We start from the raw sequence: 17245 nt of genomic DNA on the forward strand, positions 1-17245 counted from the left end.
CCAATGAGATTTGAGTGGACAAGATGGATGACCTTTCTGGGGTTGCCCGTAAAACCCTAAAAAATGTCAGAGCCTCAAAATACAAGAAGCTGGGATTCCTAAATCACCACCTGGAAGGCTGTCCACCTAACACCTGATTAAACTTTATGTCAGAGTGATATTTATGTTTGTGTTAAAGTACTGAGATTTGGGGCAGCACGTGTTACCCAACTAATATAATTACTAATTAACACTTGCATAAACTGCTACAGTTTGCACAATACTTTCATGTATCAAATGATTCTGGTCACCAACCCGAGAATTACATCATCATTTTGTTTTTCCCATTTCTAAAGCTAGAATTGATGCTTAATGAGTATTGAATTACTTGGTCACAATCACATAGGTAAGACACGGAGGGCAAATATTCTAAACCACTGGGTCTCAAATTTACAAAAAATAATTAGTATAAGACAAGCATGGACATAAATCTAATGCAAAGCACTTGATAAGTGTAGACAAATTACCAAAGAAATTTAAAAGAGGTAACTAGAATTCTTGGTTGAAGGAGCCACAAAAGGCTCTCGTGGAATAGGCAGGCTTTATAGCGTTTGCAAATTGACAAGAGAAATGGGAGAAAAAACATGAAGAAGGTTCTTGTAAATTTTGACATGCAATATTAGTGGTGAACAGAAATAGAAGAGAGTTGGCATTTGTTTTAATGTTTCAAGGGAAGTTGTAGCAAGTGATGCAGCTTGATGAAGGAAAACAGGAACTGGTAATTCAATACAAATCAAAAAAATATTTATTGAGTGCCTGCCAGATAGAGGGCTTTCCAAAAGTGTACAGAGGATATGGAGAGGAGATAACAATGGTGCAGTCCTTGTTTTAAATGCATTTATACTCTACTGGGGGAAATGGTCATAAATTACTATACACAATGTTGGGTAAGATAAACATCAGTAAGAACAGTAATGGAGTTCAGGGACAGAGAAGTGGCATGGGAAGGACAAAGGAAGGACAGGTGAAGCTTCATGTAGGAGGTAAAATATCAAGATTGACCTTGGAGGAGGTGAAACTACTAAGGATGCTTATGAATACATGAATTCATGAGGGACACAATTCCATAAAGAAGGGTTTTATTAACGTTTTGAGCAAGGACACTGCTTTATAATTAAATGACTCCAAAATGTGACCATGGTTTAGAGGACAACAAAATGAAAATTATAATTTGGTATGTTTGTTTAAACATGGAATCACAAACTCAAAATGACATCATAGTTGTGCAAATTTCTACTCCTGCTGAAACTGCCTGACTTCCAATGAATTCAGTGAGCAGCACTGCACCCCAGAGAGTGGTCTACTAGAGTTTCATCCTGCCTCCAGAGGAAACCAATAGGCGGTTTGCTGTGATGTCCTGCCACAGAAGGGCCACCTACCATGAACAGGGCTTCATAATTTTCAATCATCTTTTGCACAACAGCAATGATGGCCGTGCTCTCCTCAGCCCGGGCTGAACTCTGGACTGAGAATTCTTTGTCTGATGACTTCTGCTTGTGCAGCAGGTTGGGACCAAATATGGTGGCTAAGTTTAGAGATGTCATTTTATTCCCAGTGACCTATGAGAGAACAGAACACAAGGACTGTTGTTATGTTTGCCTTTCAAAATACTGGGTGATTCAACAATCAATGAAACCTTTTACTCTCCATTTTTTTTTTATCCTGCAAGGAGGCCATCATCTCTATGAGAATCCATGGAGGGCATCATTATTTTCCTTTTGCTTTAATATCTTGGATTGAAGCTCATAGTTCAGTGATCATCTCAATAGCATATTGAGTAAAAATTTGCAACTCTAAGTCGTTTATTGTAAAATTGGTACTATACAAAATTTCTATCCTGTTTGCACTTAAGAAATATTGACACCCATCCATCCATCTATCCATTTCTCCATCCCTTCATTCATCAATCCATAATCTCACCACTGATCCATCCACTCGGCACCTATCATAGGCTGGGCATTTTTCATCATATATTGTAATTATTTTAAAATTTTTCCAACAATGATTACAACATAGTCCTTATTTTAAAGGGCTCTCATTCTAGGGAGGAAATAAACCTATCACTTACAGGTAATGAGTACAAAGTATAAAGCTCTCAACTCCGAAGGCCCCAGGGTCACTACCACAGAGGTGGAAGCATTTGCACAAACTCTCAAAAGAAGAATAGAGTTTGCTAGGCTGAAAAGCAAAGGATCTGGGGTAGGGGGTAATTTTACAATGGAGAAAGCACCACACATGCAAAGACAGAAACATCTAAAATACGTCATGGAGCCCCAGGAAGCTCAGTGTGGTAGGGAGTTCTGCAGGAAAGGCAGGCAAGGGCCAGGTGAGATGATCTTCGTGTGTCAGACCAAGGAATTCAAATTGTGATCTAAGGGCAAGAGGATTCTGAACAGAGCAGAATGGAAATGGAATCTGCATTTCAGGAAGAGCAATCTATGGCACAGGGGATGGGGGATGCAAGGAAGTAGGACTACCTGGGACATACCAAAACAGTCTAGGCCACAGCAGCTAGTGTCTGAACTAGGAAGGAAGAAGTAGGGATGAAGAGCAGCTTCCAAAGTTATGGAAGGGGTGAGGAGGATAATGCAGAGGGTAAGGATCTTGTGTTTCAACAAATGAAAAAATGGAAGGACAGTTAAGTGAGAAACATGAAGGGCTGAAAAGGGGTTCCTGGAGACTCCAGCACCCTTAAGGAGCAGCTGATGAAGGAGGCCAATAATGGGTGAGAAGTTAGAATAAAAGAAACCTGTGTCTGAGAAGAAATGACAGAGGAGTTTCAAGTGAGTTATCAACTGTGGCAGAGGGTCATCGAGATGTGACCCTTCCCTCCAGAATGGACTCTTTGATGGTTCTGATGTCCCAGCTAAGAGTCATGTCAGTGGTGTGGCAGGAATGAGCCACAGTTGCAGAAGTGGAAACAGTGTAGACACTTTCTTCAAAAGATATCACAGAGAAGGAGGAAGAAGAAATGGAGGAGGAGCTAAAGGGGAGTACAAGGTGAAGGAAGGGAACTATTTTTCAGCTTGAAGTATAAAAAATTATTCACATTCAATATATTAATAATTAGAAAGTACAGGTAAGCAAAAAGAAAAAAAATGCCCATAATTTCACCACTGCCAATTATCAGCCATTCCTATGCCTTCCTGTGCACATATATACATGTATACCTGATATTTTCTTCTTTAAAACTGGGATCACATCCATATATTATTTTGTAACTTGCTTACTGTCTCTTAACAACATGCTACAATAATCTTTCCACTAAAAAAAAAATCCTGTCTTCAGTCTTCATTGGCCCCTAGAATCCCACTGCACGAATAAACCATGATGTTTTTTAACCACAGTCAACTGATAGGCATTGATGTCATCTTGAATTTTCTGTTATTATAAGCAATGGTACAAAAAATATCCTTGAAAGGATATTTTGTGAGCTTGGGTGGGCACTTTTTAGGATTAAATTCCTACAAGTTGAATTGTTGTAATAAGGAGTATGAACGTTTTTAAAGGTTTGGGAATTTTTTTCTACTTGTCTCTTTTTTTTCAGGTGAACGGGAGAATCTGAGTAAGTTTCTCTAGGCTAGGGTTTCTCTACCTCGACACTAGTGACATGTAATACCAGATCATTCTTTGCTGTGGGGGCTGTCCTGTGCATTACAGGATGTGGAACAGCACCCCTGGCCTCAGCCCACTAGATGCCAGGAGCACCCCTACCCTCAACCAACAGTTGTGACAACCAGAATTATCTCTAAACATGGTCACATGTCCCCTGTGGGGTAAAATTGCTCCTGGTTGAGAACCACTGGTCTATGTGAATTTTTATTTCTCTTGTCAATATCAGTTGAGAGTCAGGATAAGTATGGGAACTGCGTCTGCTTGGTGGGGATCTTTTGCCTGGGAAGATCTACACAGCCTTTGAGAAACACCTGGGTGCCCAGCATAGAATTCAGGAGTCCCGATGAACAGCTGAAACAAAGCCCTCTGAACCCCACTCTCATTCTGTGGAGTCATGAGCTGGTGGCTGCCGTGCCCTGCAATCCCAGCATGGTACACGAGTTGTATTATTTTTAGAAGGCAAGGCTGTTTTCAGGTGAATGATTGGCCACCAAGGGATATCATTTCATGTGATAAACACTGACAATTTGAAAGAAAGTGACCTTTATGTAGGATCGTTCAATCATTTTTCTTTGTTTTATTTAATTGGTAAGTTTTTTATTTCATTGACAAGTTTTCATTTAATTTTTCTTTTCCTGGAAATTCATGGTTAAGGTGAAAATCAAATACGTGTCATTTTCAAATTCCTCCCTTTAGAACTCAGAGGTATTTGGAGTGTTTCCCCTTACCCCTTTAAAGTCACATTAGGGTTTTCTCATTTTTTAAAAAAACATTAACAAATGGAAGATTTTGTTTTCTTTTAAAAGAATGTTTCATACAAGAACAATCTAGAGCTCTGTTTCCGCTCTTTCCTTCTCCTGTTGCTATTCTGGGAATGGAATACAACCCATCTGTAAAACTGCACACAGATTCCAGCTGCAGACCAAGCTACTGGGGTTTGTTAACACTTTTGAGGTTTCTTTTGTTTTATTGTTTTTTAACATGGAAAGAAGACTTGCTCCCAGGCAACATCCACCTTTTCTCCATGTGTTTCAGCATATATTTATATATATACTGTACGGCTGTGTCTAGGTCATACAATGTACACTCGAGCCAGGCCATTACTTCATTTTGTAATTAGCTAGCAATTCAAGAAAACTTTTGTCTTCACTAAATGAACATCCTAGATCATTTCTAAGCTTCATATGAATAGCTCGTATCTGTTAAAAGTCTAGTATGTACAGGTACCAGGCTAGGGGCTTTCCACTGGCCATTTCAATTCTTTCTCACTATAAGCTTAAGAAACAGCTGCTGCTGTTGTCCCTATTTTATAGACGAGGGAAGTGATGCGAAAAGCTCAGAGCCAGGAGATGGTATAGCAAGAAGCGAAGCTGGTGGCCCCACTCTAAGCAACCCTACTCTCTTCATCCCATTGCTACATCTCTTCCTGTTTCCTCTTGCTTGGCAGACCCAGCCATGGCATGGGGAAATGGGAAAACAAGCTTTAAAACAGGGCTGAACGAGGGTGAGGGGAGACACAGGTCTTGCTAAGTTCCAAAGCCAACCTACCATTTCCTAGAGGCATGTACTCCTCAAAGATCAGTAATCATGGCCCTACATTGGTGGTTTGTAACTTCTTTTATGCCTCATAGACCCTTTGAGAACTCAGTGCCAGCTATGGACTCTCACCAAACAAGTGCATATTCACACCACATTTTCCATGCAGTGCCAGGGGGTTCTTGAACTCTGAAAAACCACTGCTCAGGAGGTTTCAATTTTGTTCCTGCTATATTCTTTCTTGAAGAAATGCAATGTTTCTTACACTTGGGAATTTCTCTTTTCCCTAAGGAGCAAAGCAAATAGCAAACTAAACAAAATAGAAGAAAACAAAACAAACACAAGATAGCAAAACACCACAATTCAATAAAATACTGCTATTTTTTTTCCCAAAAAAGCACTGATTGACTGGTCAACAATTTTTCTCATGCCCTTCTTTTAGACATCTTTAAGATCTCACCAGTGAATGATGCATTGAATTTTAAGCACATATCAAAGAGAAAATATTATGTTCCTTTTGTAGATGAGGAAGCTAAGACCACCCCCCATCCCAACTCTGTTTTCCTTCCTCTTCCTCTCTTTCATAAAGACAAGTTATGCAGCAAGGTGCTGGCAGAACCTGTGTGAGCTTTCAAGTTTCTTGACAATCTGCTTCAGGTTTCATCTATGTTGCAATCCCCCCAAACAACACCTAACAAATAGATAATACATACTAAAAATATACGTAAGAGAAGAAGTTGAAAACTGTTGGTTTTTGATCGTATTTTACAATTTGGTATTTAGCTTTACTCTAGTCTGCCCATTCCATATTCTCTACCTGCTCATGCCAAATCAACTAAAAAATAATAAATAACTCCTCTCTTGATCCTCTCCCTCTACCCTTGACTTCTAACAGAAGGAGTTTGGCTAACTCCCATCCCAATGCTGTGCTTCTGTGGTCCATGTACTCAATCCCTACACACCCTTTGATGAGCATCTTAAATTCAACCTCCTCCATGAAGCCATTCCTAACTTTTCTGGCCCATGCTCATCACTTCTCTGAATGTCTGCAATGACTCTGCAGTGCATTCCCTAATTCTATATTTGCCTTGTGTCCTCACCTCCTCCACCTCTTAGATGCCATTGTATCCTGAGGCCAGTCATTAGAAAATCTCTGAGCAATAGTCATTGGTTTACAGGAACCTAGGGTAGATGCTCAGGACATGCATGATTTAAATCCCAAGGCCATTCTTATTTATTTATTTATTTATTTATTTATTTATTTTTGAGATAGAGTCTCACTCTGTCGCCCAGGCTGAAGTGCAGTGGCGTGATCTCAGCTCACTGCAAGCTCTGCCTCCCAGGTTGACACCATTCTCCTGCCTCAGCCTCCCGAGTAGCTGGGACTACAGGCACCCGCCACCACGCCTGGCTAACTTTTTTTGTATTTTTTAAGTAGAGACAGGGTTTCACCATTTTAGCCAGGATAGTCTCAATCTCCTGACCTCGTGATCTGCCCACCTCGGCCTCCCAAAGTGCTGGGATTACAGGCGTGAGCCACCGCGCCTGGCGCTGCCAAGGCCATTCTTACATGGAAACGTTTATAGTAGGAATTGCTGTTGTCCATATTACTATTGATACAAAAGCCTCCTAACTCACTCTCCCTTTGTCTCTAGCCAATCTACAACGTGGATTATATCACCCATTATTTGAATCCTTCCAAGGATTCACAGCTTAAAAGAATCAACCACCTGCCCTGCACAGAGGCATTCAGCAATTTATGAACATGGCTCAATTTCCCATTGTCTGCCTCAGTACATCACTGCTCCGTAGCCTTTACTACAGTTCACAATGGCTGTGAGAGCTGCCTGCTCTCCTGTCACTGCTAACGATTTCACGGAAGCAATGCTTTCCTTATATTTCTCCTGCTGCTTTAATCTTTGGCTATTAGTCTTTCATTTTGATGCAATGTTTAGGTCAAGAGTGTCTAGAAACCCTTGTAAACCCTGGCTTCCTTTTACAACTTCACTGTCACCAGGATAATTTCATATTCCTTACAGTAAACTGGTCTCTCAACCACTCTTCAAGGCTGGTTGAAGAATTTTCATTCCCCAAGTTCAGATGAGGAGACCCAGGTATAGGAAGGTTAATACATTTTTCCAACAACACATGGTCAGTGAATTAAAGAGCTATCAAGCGCTCTCAACCAGGGGTGATTTTGAACCCTTCTCCTCAGGGGAGACTTGGAAATGTTTGGAGATATTTTTGGTTGTCACAACTTGGTGGGAGAGGAGATGTACTGCTACTGGCATCCAGTGGGAAGAGGCCAGGGATGCTGCTAAATATCCTACAATGCACAGGACAGCCCCATGACAAAGAATTCCTAGCTCCAAATATCAATTGTGCAGAGGCTGAGAAACACTGACTAGACCCCAGTACATTTTTTTTCTTCTAATTCCTATTCTGTACTTCTTTTCTCTTAGACTGGCTCAGGTTCTATGCACAGCTTGGACTTTGCTAGTAAGGGGACCAACCCAACCCATTAACCAGTATAACAACATTGCCCTTCTTCAAGATCTTTTTCTATCATCCACTGGGATACTGTCCTAATAACTCTGCAAATCTACAGTGACTATGGGGTCCATGGCACCTCCCCTAGAGTTGTGAAATGCACTAATATGCCACTCGTACAACCTTAAGTGGAAGCTCTCTGTGGGTTGCTAGGTAAGTCACTTAGCTCCCCTGGCCCTAAGTTTTCACTTCTGAAACATGGAGACAGTGATATGTCTTTTGCCTGTTAAGAGGATTTGCATATATATATACATACATGTATATATATACACACACATACATATATATACGTACATATATATATACATACATATATATATACACATATATATACGTACATATATATATACGCACATATATATATATATATACACACATACATATATATATATATACATATATATAGATACCCTAGCACAAAGCCAGCTCATGGAAGGAGAGACATAAATGGTAGCTCATATTCCAGCATGCTGCTTCATTTACACCTATCCAAGAATATTTTCTTCTTTTTGACATAGGCAATGGAGACTTGTTCAGCAACTGAACGGAAAGAATGTCTGAAAATGATTCTAAAAGGGCAATAATGAGTTCAATTGAAACTTTTGCTTTCCTCAATGCCTTCTTAATTACCTGAGACCCACTTTTCTCCTTCTCACATAGTACTTAAGAAATGTCAGAGAAGTAACTGAAGTACCTTTAAACACAGAGCTCTGCTTTCCCCCAGCAATTAGGCAGATCATGCTACAGCTTCTGTTATAACTGTAGTTGATAGAGGCTGGCATCCAAATGAGTAATAAAACTACTTAACAATTATGAGAATTATAGTATGCCCATCAAAGAGCTGTGTATGCTGAAATAAGGTGTCAGTGCCATATTATGAAATCTGAAGCCATCCGGGGCTTCACTAATTATAACTGCTATAGAGATAAATGGCTAAGTCAGGAGAGTTCCATTCTCACACCCATAAGGAGGAGGATGAGAAGAAATGCAGAATTGCCTTTCTGGATTAGAGTGAAAAAAATTATACATAACCACGTTCTTTGGGAAAGAAATTTGACAAACACAGAACTGAAGCCACAATGCAGCTGAGCTTTGTTTAACAAGAATTTACAAAAAAGTTTCTGTGGTTAAGTAAGTTTGGAATGCCTCTGGCCCCTTCTTACTGATTTACAGTGCATGTTAGCTTATGAAGGAGTCTAAAACCTCCGGAGGAATCCGAGGTCAGGGAGAGGTATAATTGCATGGTATCAAAGAGGGAAGGGGGTGTCTCTTGTTAAGGTGAAGATTAAATACATTGCCTATTAGTAAGCAACTTAAAATTGAGGCCAGCATCTCATTTGTCCAAGGGTGAAACAAAAAAAAAAACTTGAAATATATGAGTGTAACCAAAGAGAACCAGAACCCAAGATCTTAGATTTGGTGCGGGGGGGCACACTGGGGCCTGAGTGGGGATCAGATCCAACAAGAACACTTCTAAAGAGTCTGTGGGACTATGTACAACCTGCTTTGAGCAGTTGATACCATGTGACATCAAGACACAATGGCAATGGTCAGCAGATCAGACCTAGTTTCCTCCACACCTGGTTTGGAAGCAGGACTGACCCTCCCTTGCATTGAGCAAGTCCCTGTTTTGTGGGGAGGGTTTAAGAAAGGAAAGGATCCCTCAAAAGGGAGATACTAGACTTCTTGCTCATAGTGCAGATGGGAGCTCCAGGGACAAACTGGAAGAACAAAGAGGTGACATCATATTTGGGCTCCAAGTTATAGAAGCAGGTAAAATCAATTATAAGGATAACAATCTCCTCCCACCCCCATCATTACACTTTTACATGGTTGCAAGCACTTCTGTAGTTCATTGTTTTTCTTCTTTACAAACGGAAGTTCAGAGTCTTGAGTAAAGCCTCATCATGGAAAATGACAGCCTCATTTGGAAGCATACTTGAAACATCTAAGGAGGCTCATGGCCCATGCACTTTTAGGAACTGTCCCTCCAGAGAAGGCCCTGCATTAGTCTCTTCCTACAGAGACAGCTGGGTTGGAGAAGGGGAGATATCATTACCTCCAGGCAAAATGGCCATTTTGGTGGTATGCTCTTTTTAAAATAGGGGAGAGGAAGAGTCACAGCGTCTATGGCAGCAAAGGCATCTTACCTCTTGCCCATCTTTGCTGATGTTGTCATCGGCATGCCTGGCCACGATGGAGAGGAACTGTAGGAGGCGGTGGAGGGTGTCGCAGTTGCAGGGAGGTAGAAGGTATATGAGGAGCTGCAAGGTGCCCAGCTGTTCCTCCGGCTCCAACACTAAGCAAGGCAAAAAGAGGTACTCAAAAGGGGAGCCCATATTATTCAGGCACAGAGGAAAGGCCTCCCCTCAATTGTCTTAAGAAAGGGATTATCAAGGAAAGTCCCATTTCATGCCTTCACTCATTTGCCCATTTAGCAATTTACCAGCAAGATTCTATGAAAGATATAAAGCCAAATTAGACCTGGAGAAGTATAATATCTAGAAAAATAACTGTAATCCAGGTAAAAAAAAAAGATAACTCAATTTCCCTTACTTTCTTTTCCCCCCTTCCCTGGCATTACTCATCACCTAGTTTAAGGATTTCAGTCTTCCCTTTTTGGTAAATATTTATTAACAATGGCTGAAAATTGGTGAACATTCTGAAATTTGAGTTTATAATGGATTTAAGGCTCTTTTCTGTTGAGCAATTCACAAGGGACAGATATTTTGTTGGCAATAATCAAGATACAGCAAAGACGATGTCTTCTCTCTCTGTTGTGATCCTATTTGAATTGTAGCATTGGAGGAAGAAATGTATGGAGTTTGACCCAGGTTTGGCCTATCTCTCCTCTACCTCCTCCTTTTTTTCTTCTTCATGTGATCTGTAGCTACAGCCCAGAAGCAGCTATGTTGAAAGCCCTGGCACTGGGCTATGGCATCTTGCTTCCCCTGGAATGTTGCTGCCCTCCTTTCTCACTCTGGGTTCTCGTGGTTCCCTCCTTCTTCGTACCAGAAACACAAACTCATTTTTAGGCACAGACTCAATGTGAACTCTTGTTAGTACTCTAAGCACTAACTCATAGCACTTTCTACTGTTCTTGGGTTATTTGAAAGCATCTCAAATTCTTCTTGGCTATTTCCATTTGTTTAATTGCAACTTTCTTCTTGCTAATTATTCCCAGGGTAAATCTGAAAAATTCCCCCAAATAGCTCATTCTTTAGAGATTGATAAATAAGGACAAAAAGTTATCAGGAAACATATGCATAAAGTTATGATGAATGAGTTGGACATCTTAGTATTCTAGGGCCACTTTCCCACCTATGGCTGTATTACGCACAGAGAGTGTTGATGAAAGCTGTGTACAGCTCCCTGGTGAGAAGGGGGTCCGGCATGTCCCTCAGGAACTCTTTCAGCAAGGCTGCCACATCATGAACACTGTGCTCCTCCTCCAGAGAGACATCAATCCCACGGTCAAATTCCTCACGTAACTGGAAAAACAATGGTTCAAGTGGCAGTCACATAACACCATACCTCAATGTGCAGTGCCCAGCAGGAGAAGTGCTGTGACACGTAGCATCTGGAATTAAGTCTGCACAGACCCCAAGAAGGGGAAGCAAACAACATCCTCACCTTGATCTGCCGAGTTTACACAGTCCAGCTATGAATATATGTGTGTGTGAATATATGAATATATGTGTGTGTGCGTACATATATATGTGTATATAGACGTATGTGTATACATATATATGTATATAGACGTATGTGTATACATATATATGTGTATATAGACGTATGTGTATACATATATATGTGTATATAGACGTATGTGTATACATATATATGTGTATATAGACGCATGTGTATACATATATATGTGTATATAGACGCATGTGTATACATATATGTGTATATAGACGCATGTGTATACATATATGTGTGTATAGACGCATGTGTATACATATATGTGTGTATAGACGCATGTGTATACATATATGTGTGTATAGACGCATGTGTATACATATATGTGTGTATAGACGCATGTGTATACATATATGTGTGTATAGACGCATGTGTATACATATATGTGTGTATAGACGCATGTGTATACATATATGTGTGTATAGACGCATGTGTATACATATATGTGTGTATAGACGCATGTGTATACATATATGTGTGTATAGACGCATGTGTATACATATATGTGTGTATACATGCATGTGTATACATGTATGTGTACACATATATATGTATATAAGCATTATTAAATAAAACTATCTGTGGATTTATTGTTAATGATGTATGCAGAAGGGCTTGGTAATGACAACCAAGTTAGGAGGAACACCTAAGAGGTAGAAGACAATTTAGGTCAACTATAAATGTGGGAGGGAGGAATTACTCTATTACACAGTGTTTCTGTGTGTCACCAATCCTGCCATGTTTGAATGTTGATATTTTACTGAGTCACTCAATAAGAAAGCAAAGAGATTTTTTTTCTGCAAAAATGAAATTAAGAGCCCTGATAACACATTTATGACTAAGACTTAAAAGATGACAATAACTAAATAAAAGCTGTCTTAGATTTGTCAAAGTAGTCTTATTAACAATTACCAGAAGGATTCCCTGCCTTAATCATTATACTAGGTCTATTATCACTTACAGCAGCAAGAAAACACAGTAGCAAGAGAGTAAGAACTCCACACCCTACTTTTATCTCTAGCAGCTCAACTTTTCTTATGCATTGTTCTCTGCCGTAGAAATAATTATGTAACTTCATAAACCTACACTATGCAACAAACTTCTCTAAGAGCTCATTTGTTTTCAATCTTTCATCCATCCATTCACTCAACAAAGATTACTACACATTTCCTGTGTCAGACCCTGTTACAGGCCCACAAAATACACTAGTGAATAAAGAGGCAAAGTCCCTCTAGAGAAACAAGGTGATAAATAGGTAATCCCACAAATAATTCACTCTTAACATTGTGGCTAGTGATCTAAGGAAAAAATGCAGGGTGCTAAGGGGTTATATAACAAAGTAAAATGATGAGTGAGTTAGGGCATATTTCATACTTGAAATCTACTTCTAAGTAAACACTAATTATATTTTTATTGGGCAATCCTTAAATACAACTCCATGCAAAGGTTTCCCCTTTAATGGATCCAGATATAACTGATGAGTAATTTCTGGCACTCGCTACCTGTCCACCTGATGAGAATGATTACCCATCACTGTCCTGAACTACTCATTGATTCCAGACAACACGCCATCAGCGTGTGTCAGGCAGCCAAAACAAAGAATGCTTCCACTGGCACTCCTCCAACTTGTGATCATTCAAACACACCATGCTTCTTTTCCGAGTATACATGCATGCAGAAAGAATGGAACATGCAAAGAGCTTGGCCTATGAAGTTAATGGTGACTGGTTAAATTGTGTGATCTTGAATTATGTTTCTTAATCTCCCTAAGCCTTGACAGAAGTGGGTCAAAGAGGCTAGCTACTCTCACAGCTGGTTGGCAGATTCAGTGAGATAATATTTGTAAAAATATTCTGCAATTCTGCACAGAAATGTTACTGTACTATCTTCCTTCCTGCAAGTTCTGTTGTGAAACATTAAATGTTGATCCATTTAATGTTTCTTGTGTAACTATTAAGAATAAAAACCAACCAACCAATCAGAAAACATATTTCTGTTGAAAGCCTTTTTTGTCTTGACAAAAAAGATAGATGAGGTATTTATTTCAATTACTTTCAATAATATGAACAAATGTTTCTTCAGCTTCTTCCAACTAAAATTTATTTTCATTTGAATTCGTTTTTAAGTTGCTGAGTTCCTTATTTCCTTCCATTGAAAACAACAGGAAGAAAATAATGCTTTAATTTTCCTTCACCAACAAATGAACTCTTTTCTCAAAGGATGGTTTGCCTTTTATGAAGCCATCATGAACACAAATACCTGCCTCATCACAGGAACCTATTGTTGAAGGTCTAATATCAAACTTCAGTTGCAGGAATGTTGCACAGGGCTGAAGGAAACAAAGGAGCACAGTCTCTATGTGAAAAGCAAACTGGGGGTCAATGGTTCTATGGAAACTTCATAAGAATTATTTATTTTTGATAAAGTAAAGCTATAAACATAGCATCTTATGTGAAGGGAATGTTAATGGCATTTTTCATTATCACATTTTAGTAAAAGCGGGTGCCACATACAATTTTATATCATTTATTGATTGGTCACTCTGAATTTCCTGCTTTTGCAATTTTCAATAAGATGTTTATAAATTAGTTTTGTTTGGCTGCACATGGCACAGATACATCCAGACATTTTGCTTTCAAGTGTTTGATCCTAACTTTAACAACATTTCTGAGTTGTTGCCTTTTACCTCCTGGAATTCAATTATATTATAATAGCTTGGAGGGTAAAAAAAAAAAAAAAGATAATCAAAATGGAATTTGCATAAACTTGAACTTTGCAAAAGGTAATTCAATTGAAAGTCATGTGAAACAAAATATAATCTTTACTTTTCACTTACTTGTCTCACTCTCTTTTTTGAGCTTCCAACTCGGAATATCCCCACTGTCTGGAGACCTGCAAATAAGCAAACAAAATCAACAGTCTTGTTTTATGGCTTGAGACTCTGGAGGAAATAAAAATAGAGAGCAGAATGCCAGCACAGTGCCATAACATGCAGAGCAATAGTAACTTGACAGCATACAGTAATGCTTCTTTCATCTCACACTATTTCTATTTTCCAGATACTTAAAGGTCAGCCCTTTAAGCACCAGAATTTTATGTTAAATGTTTCTGATCAAATATTTTTCATGTGATATTTTGTATTTCTAATCTTCTTCTTATCAGAGAAAATGAGCTTTTATTCATTATTCAGAATTATTACCTAAACACACATTTTATAGGGATTCTAACTCTTTATCAATTTCTAAAAGATATTTCTTGTTCGTCTGATCATAATTAAAGTGTGCTTCTTAAAACCTAGAAAATGCAGAAAAAGGTAAAAATAATATACTTTTAGAAATACCTGATGCAGAAATAATCACTCTTAATTTTCTTTTCTTTTCTTTTTTTTTTTTTTTTTTTGAGATAGGTTCTCACTTTGTTGTCCAGGCTGGAGTACAGTGGCGTGATTACGGCTCACTGCAGCCTTGACCTCCTGGGCTGCAGTGATTCTCCCACCTTAGTGTCCAGAGTAGCTGGTACTACCAGTACATGCCTCCATGCCTGACTAATTTTTGTATTTTTTGGAGAGACAGGGTTTTGCCATGTTGCCCAGGCTCAAGCTCAACAAGCTCAACTCCTGGGCTCAAGTGATCCACCTGCCTCGACCTCCGAAATTGCTGAGATTACAGGTGTGAGCCACTATGCCTAGCTAATCTTTCATTTTTTTAAATCCAGCCTTTTCTACATGAATGTAGGTATCTTTACATAGTTGAGATCACACTGCATATATATAATATCTATTGACAGAGAGAATGTTACAGCCTTCCCTCACTATCACGTCACATGAATTTTCACTCATGCTAGTAACAATTCCTTATAAATGTCACTTAGAAGGGATAAAAGACTACAAATTGGGTATAGTGTTTACTGCTGGGGTGATGGGTACACCAAAATCTCACAAACCACCACTAAAGAACTTACTCATGTAACCAAATACCACCTGTTCCCCCCAAATCTGTGGAAATATAAAAAGATGCAAAATATTCTATTGTATGAATGGGCCATAATTTACTCCATATTCCCCTCTGAATGGTGCACAGGTCCCCAAAATATACATGCTTATTTTGCTATTATAAATGACCCTATTGTGAACAATTCTGTGCACACGTTTTTGTTCACATTTCTGATTGCTTTTCCTAGGATCATGTCCTAGATGTGAAAATATAGTGTCAGTGCTGAGGTTAAGAAACTCAGTTCTAAAAAATTAGGTCTCTTAAAAACACAAGTAATTTCACTATCACATATTAGAAATTTCAACAATAGTTCCTTAATAGCATTAAATTTCCAGTCAACATCCACATAAAGGTCACACACTGTGATATGGTCGATGTGTCTTTTAGTCTCTTAATCTGTGTTTCCTCCCTCTGTTTCCTTTTTCCTTATAATTGGTTTGGTGAAGAAATCTCAGCGATTTCCTACTGTAGATCTTCATATTGTTTGGATTTGGACACTCCATAGTGTCATTTGTATGTTCTTCTCTCCCCTTTATTTTCTGTAAAGAGATAACTAGAGCCAGAGATTACTCTGATTGCAGTGTGATTTTATAGGGCAAGAATACTTCACAAAAAGTATTGTGTACTTCCTTTGGGAGCATGAAATGTCTGAATGGCTCTCCTTTTTCTCTGCCAGTCATTAATCATTGCCATTGATGAGCATCATGTATATTAATTCTTTCACTGGTGGCTCATTTTCTCTTCATTTGGGACAATCAGTTATGAGAGTGATGGGATATTGGAGCTGCTAACCGCCATTTGAAGCCACATGAAGAGAGCTGGTCTGAGAGTAAAGCCAGCAAACAGAGGACACTCATGACATCATTTGAATCCTGGATCCAGCTGTGCCTAAATCTAGATCAGGCTCCCAGTATATAAAGATTCTTGTTGTTATTTGGGGGAGGTCACTTTGCTTAATCTAGTTTTATCTGAGTTCCTTTCTCTTGCCACTGAAAAATTTATGACTAGTACAATATATAATTAAATCAGAAAGAATTGTATTTTTTTAAATATAGAATTGGGGTCTTGCTATATTGCCCTGGCTGGTCTCAAACTCTCAGGCTCAAGTGATCTTCTTGCCTTGGCCTCCCAAAGTGTTGGGATTACAGGCGTGAGCCATAGTGCCCAGCCTTAAATCTTTATAACATTATTTCTTTACATCCAGAAACAAAGTAAACATCTCAATTTGTTTTAGTTGTGTTTTCTATCTTTTGGTAGAAAGAGAATAGTCCCACCTGTGTAGAAAACGTCCTTATGTGATATCTTGCTTCTGTAGAAATTTTAATTATTCAGAAACCATGTGAAAATAAAAAAATGCAGCCAAAATTAAAATTACTGCGACCTACTATTAAAGTTTTCTATTTCGTACATAGAAGATTCATTCAGTTCATTCAGAGTCTATTTCACTCTATATAATAATATATGCCAGGTACTATTCTAAGTACTGTATGCACATTAATTAATTGAATCACTGCACAACTTTTGAGGTGGGTACTTATGTTCATTTTGCAGATGAAGAAATATAATTCTGTATTTTATTCTAAATAGTGTGATTATCCTGTTTTCAAGCTTCCAAAGTGATAGAAGCAATAAATTAGGCAATTTCATTATTGTACAAACATCATAGAGTGTACATACACAATCCTAGATAGTATAGCCTACTATACACCTAGACTATATGGTAGAGCCTAGTGCTCCTACACTACAAACCTGTATAGCATGTGACTGTGCTGAATACTGTAGGTAACTGTAACAATATCTTAAGTATTTGT

At 38.8% G+C, this 17245-nt stretch overlaps 1 protein-coding gene across 1 annotated transcript in view; it reads right to left on the reverse strand.

Annotated features, from left to right (window-relative positions):
* The window catches only part of ARHGAP6 (Rho GTPase activating protein 6), a 529902-nt gene that overhangs the window by 33569 nt on the left and 479088 nt on the right, over positions 1 to 17245 (reverse strand). Inside the window, exons 6-9 of the mRNA XM_003261011.3 lie at positions 14279 to 14334; positions 11081 to 11231; positions 9891 to 10039; positions 1419 to 1598 (exon numbers count right to left, since the gene is read on the reverse strand). Of these exons, the coding sequence (XP_003261059.1) occupies positions 1419 to 1598; positions 9891 to 10039; positions 11081 to 11231; positions 14279 to 14334 (536 nt within the window). The remainder of the gene's footprint in view (positions 1 to 1418; positions 1599 to 9890; positions 10040 to 11080; positions 11232 to 14278; positions 14335 to 17245) is intronic.

This window comes from Nomascus leucogenys, chromosome X (genome assembly GCF_006542625.1).
Source record: "Nomascus leucogenys isolate Asia chromosome X, Asia_NLE_v1, whole genome shotgun sequence".
Lineage (NCBI taxonomy): Eukaryota > Metazoa > Chordata > Mammalia > Primates > Hylobatidae > Nomascus > Nomascus leucogenys.